Consider the following 4,815-nt stretch of genomic DNA (forward strand, 5'->3'; position numbering starts at 1 on the left):
GCTGGTGCACAACCCGCTGAACGTTTTTCACATCACAGTGGCGGTCGAGGACGTGAATGACAATGCGCCGCGCTTCCTGCAAGACCATTTCCAACTGGAGATCAACGAGTTGACTTCTCCGGGCGCCCGATTTTATTTGGGCATGGCGGAGGACGCGGACGTGGGCAGTAACTCGCTGAAAGGCTACGATCTGGAGACGAACGAGTACTTTGCTGTGGACGTGAAGGAAAGGCAGGATGGCAGTAAGTTCGCGGAGCTGGTGCTGCATCGCGCCTTAGACCGAGAGAAAGAGCAGAATTTGCATCTGCTGCTGACGGCTGTGGACGGTGGAGACCCGCCACGGACCGGAACGGCCCAGCTCAGGATCAACGTCACGGACGCCAATGACAACCCACCCGTGTTCGCGCAGGACCGGTACCGCGTCAGCCTGCGTGAGGACACGCCTCCGGGATCAATGGTGCTGAACATCTCTGCCTCCGATGCTGATGCCGGCACCAATGCCCGCCTCACATACAGCTTCGGGAAAATGCCGGCCAAAATGCTTCAGAAGTTTTTGCTGGACGCAGAGAGGGGGTCCATCACGCTGCATGAGGTGCTGGATTTCGAGGATACACGCACATTCAGCCTGGCTGTGGAGGCCAGGGACGGGGGCGGACTAGTGGCGCATTGCGAAGTACAAGTAGAAGTACAGGACGTGAACGACAATCCGCCCGAGGTGACGCTGACGTCAGTGTCGAGCCCAGTGCCCGAGGACGCACCGGCTGGCACCGTGGTGGCCCTGCTAAAAGTGCGGGACCGAGACTCGGGCGAGAACGGTCAGGTGTCGTGCGAGCTGTCGGGAGAGGCGCCGCTGTCGATCGTGGCGTCGTCGGGAGGCTCGTACAAGGTGGTGACGGCGAGCGCGCTGGACCGCGAGCAGGCGTCCGAGCACCGCGTGACGGTGGTGGCCCGGGACCGGGGCAGGCCGGCGCTGTGGAGCAGCACGGAGCTGGTGCTGGAGGTGTCGGACGTGAACGACAACGCGCCGGTGTTCGAGGAGGCGGCGTACAGCGCGTACGTGGCGGAGAACAACGCGGCGGGCGCGCTGGTGCTGCGCGTGCAGGCGCGGGACGCGGACGCGGGCGCCAACGGGCGCGTGAGCTACTGGCTGGCGGGCGGCAGCGCGGGCGCGGCGGGCGCGGCGCCGCTCGTGTCGGTGGAGGCGCGGAGCGGCGCGCTGTACGCGCAGCGCTCCCTGGACTACGAGCAGCTGCGCGAGTTCACGGTGGCCGTGCGGGCGCAGGACGGCGGCTCGCCGGCGCGCAGCTCCACGGCCACGGTGCGCGTCTTCGTGCTGGACCGCAACGACAACGCGCCCCGGGTGCTGTGGCCGGCAGCGGCGGGAGGCGGAGCCGCGGCGGCGGCGGGAGAGGCTCCGGGAGCGGCGGCGACTCCTTTCGAGGTGGTTCCGCGTTCGGCCGAGGCCGGGTACCTGGTGGCCAAGGTGGTGGCGGTGGACGCGGACGCGGGGCGCAACGCGTGGCTGTCCTACGAGCTGGTGCCGGCGTCGGAGCCGGCGCTGTTCCGCGTGGGGCTGCACAGCGGCGAGGTGCGCACGGCGCGCGCCGTGTCCGAGCGGGACGCGGCCAAGCAGCGCGTGGTGGCCGTGGTGAAGGACCACGGGCAGCCGGCGCTCTCGGCCACGGCCACGCTGCACGTGGTGCTGGCCGAGAGCTTGCAGGAGGCGCTGCCGGAGCTGAGCGAGCGGCCGGCGGGCGCCGAGGCGGCGGCGGCGGCGGCGGCCGAGCTGCAGTTCTACCTGGTGCTGGCGCTGGCGCTGCTGTCGGCGCTCTTGGTGCTGAGCGTGGCGCTGGCCGTGCTGGCGCGGCTGCGCCGGGCCGGGCCGCCCGCCGTGCTGCGCTGCCTGGGCGCGCAGCGCTTCTCGCTGGCCGGCGCCGCCTTCCCGGCCGACTTCTGCGAGGGCACCTTGCCCTACTCCTACAACCTGTGCGTGCCGGCGCCGGCCCGCGCCGTGCCCGAGGCCGCTTGGCCGCCGCCGCCGCCGCCGGTGCCCGTCCTGTCGGCGGAGGAGCTGCTGGGCGGCGATTCCTGCGAGAAGCCGAGCCTGACTACTAACGCCGGGACGGGAGAGCCTCCGGCCGATCCGGACTCACTGCAGGTCTGTAAAAGGAATTCCTTCCTTCTGCGCCTTTAAATAACGGCGTGGTGGTGGCAGGGAGCTTTTGTGCTTTTTTTCTTCCCTTAGTCTGTTAGTAATTCCATGACCCCGTGAAAATACTCCTTCGCGTGTTCCTTTTTGCATCATGTGTTGCCATCCAGCAATTGCTGCCTCATCTGCTGTAAGAATGGTGAGCTCAGTTGGATGTTCTTACCGTTCATCAGTTTTGAAGCGCATTTTAATTCGTGACACATTCTGATTTAGCTGTAAGAGTTTCTTTAGGAAAATTTTGGTTTTTTTTAATTTTTGTGTGTTATTAACGAAGGAGGCGGATTTTCATTGTGTAGAATGAGATTTACATGATGGTTGGTGTGGAGATTTTTCCTTCCCGACAGTTTTTTGTCGAAGCTATGTGTTTGGACCTTCTGATAGGTGGATCAAATCCCTTCTTTTGAGGGAAGGGTGCTGTAGGAATGCTTACACTGTTGAGTCAGGTTAATTTAGGATTTCAAAAAAGTTTTCTGTGGGTGGAGCCAACTCTGTATTCATTACCTTCTAAGTACCCGAACTCTGTGCCTGACCTTAGTGCCATCATCATCAAGACGACTCCAATACTTGACTTAATACCCAAGTATTAAGTCATCAGAGTGAGCATTGTCATGCCTATATTGAGTAAAATTGTAATGAAGAATTTCAAAGTCGTGATTGGAGAACGGGTAGTAATGTAGATTTATTCAGAGTAGTGTGTGATGTGCAGTCTCAAAATAGTAACGACCTTCCCTGCAGTGCTGGATTCCGTGACCATTGGAATATTGTGACTGTTTATGAGTAGTATTCCTATTCTAAAACACTATTTTCACCCTCTGAAAGGCTGTTCTTCAAGCACTGCTCATAAAAAAACTGGAATTGGTGTAGGAGTGTGCTCTTTCAGGCGTATGAGGTAAAACTCGTGATGCCCCAGATGTCACTCACAGAGATAGTTTCATCCTTGTTACACGGTCCTGATAAGGACATTTTCCCGGGCGATAGAAACAGCATAATCACAGGAGGCGTGTTACTTCTGTCACGTCTTCATCGGTGGAGGATGAAACCAGAGATCCGCTGGACAAAAGCCGAAGCAGGAGGTCCGCGCTGGACGGAAAGCGATATCTTCTTAGCGGTTATGTCCCGCCCCGCGAGCTGTCCGTGGGAAGGCAGGACCGCAGCGCTGGGCAGCGCTCGGTGCCTGCAGTGCCGGGCGGAGGCTGCGGGCGCCGCTGTTGACCGAGAGGAGCGGGAGGAAGCTCGGAGCGCTGCAGCCCCGCCCGCTGCGGACCCGCTCGCTCGCTCGGGGTCTGGCTCGGCCGCCGGGAGGTCTGCGAGCGTATCCGCGGTGCAGAGCGGTTCTATAGCAAGACGGAGGAGCCGGTGGCTGAAATACCGTGCAGAAGCTGAGAGCAGAGTCGGAGCCGGATCTGTCTGGTTTGGTAGCGAGGAGCTGCAAGCGGTGGACCGGTGCCGCGGCGGAGATGTGCGCGGCGGGGAGGCGCCGGGGCCGGCGGCAGCGAGCTCTGCTCTGCGCCGTCCTGCTGGCGGCGTGGCAGGCGGCGTGGGGGCAGCTGCGCTACTCGGTGCCCGAGGAGATGCCCAAGGGCTCCTTCGTGGGCGACGTGGCCAAGGACCTGGGGCTGCACCTGCCGGAGATCGGCGACCGCAGTGTCCGCATTGTTACTGAAGGTAGGACGCAGTACTTTACTCTGCACGGGAAGAGGGGACATTTAGTGACGGCGGAGAGAATCGACAGAGAGCAGCTGTGCGAGAGTGTCCAGCAGTGCCTGCTGCGCTGTGAACTCATAGTAGAAGGGGAAATGAAATTTTATGAAATGGAAGTGGAAATCACGGATATTAACGACAACGCGCCGAGCTTCAAGGAAACTGAGCTGGAACAAAGAATGAGCGAGACGTCACCAGTGGGGTCGCGGTTTCCCCTGGCCGAGGCTCACGATCCTGATTCGGGCCGTAATTCCCTGCAGAGCTACGAGCTGAGCGGCGACGAGCACTTCTCGCTGGCCGTGCAGGCGGGCCCCGGCGGCGGTCAGCGTCCCGAGCTGGTGCTGGCCAAGGCGCTGGACCGGGAGGAGGCGGCGTTTCACGAGCTGGTGCTGAGGGCGAGCGACGGCGGCGATCCGGCACGGACGGGCACGGCTCGGATCCGCGTGACGGTGCTGGACGCGAACGACAACGCGCCCGTGTTCAGCCAGGCGGAGTACACGGTGCGTGTGCCCGAGGACGTGCCCGTGGGCTCCGTCATCATCGCTGTCACGGCCACGGACAACGACGAGGGGGTCTTTGGTAACGTGAAATACTTCTTTAAGAAAGTAAACGAGAAAGCATCGAAGACCTTCCATCTTAACACTCTGACTGGAGCTATCACGCTATTGCGCAGCCTGGACTTCGAGGAAGGTGACACATATGAGATGGAGGTGCAGGCACAGGATGATGGCGGCCTGTCTGACACTGCCGAAGTCGCGATCACTGTCACAGACATAAACGATAATGTGCCGGTTATTTCTGTGCGGTCAGCACTAGGTGAGATTTCTGAGGACGCCCCTTCGGGGACGGTGGTGGCCCTGTTACACGTAAATGATCTAGACTCGGGGGCTAACGGCGAGGTGCGC

At 61.2% G+C, this 4,815-nt stretch overlaps 2 protein-coding genes across 2 annotated transcripts; both read left to right on the forward strand.

The window, feature by feature from the left end:
• Positions 1-4: 4 nt before the first annotated feature.
• On the forward strand, positions 5-2,625 carry LOC121344019 (protocadherin gamma-B5-like; the record flags this gene model as incomplete). Its single annotated transcript, XM_041419674.1, has 1 exon — positions 5-2,625. A coding segment is annotated over one exon (2,190 nt), but the record flags the coding sequence as incomplete, so codon positions are not given.
• Positions 2,626-2,719: 94 nt separating this feature from the next.
• On the forward strand, positions 2,720-4,809 carry LOC121344009 (protocadherin gamma-A12-like; the record flags this gene model as incomplete). The annotated part of the gene is given in 2 exon segments (XM_041419663.1): positions 2,720-3,617; positions 3,619-4,809. Coding segments are annotated over 2 exon segments (1,698 nt in total), but the record flags the coding sequence as incomplete, so codon positions are not given.
• Between the last annotated feature and the right edge of the window lie 6 nt (positions 4,810-4,815).

This window comes from Onychostruthus taczanowskii, unplaced genomic scaffold (assembly GCF_017590055.1).
Source record: "Onychostruthus taczanowskii isolate IOZ18803 unplaced genomic scaffold, ASM1759005v1 scaffold1081, whole genome shotgun sequence".
NCBI classification, from domain to species: Eukaryota; Metazoa; Chordata; class Aves; order Passeriformes; family Passeridae; genus Onychostruthus; species Onychostruthus taczanowskii.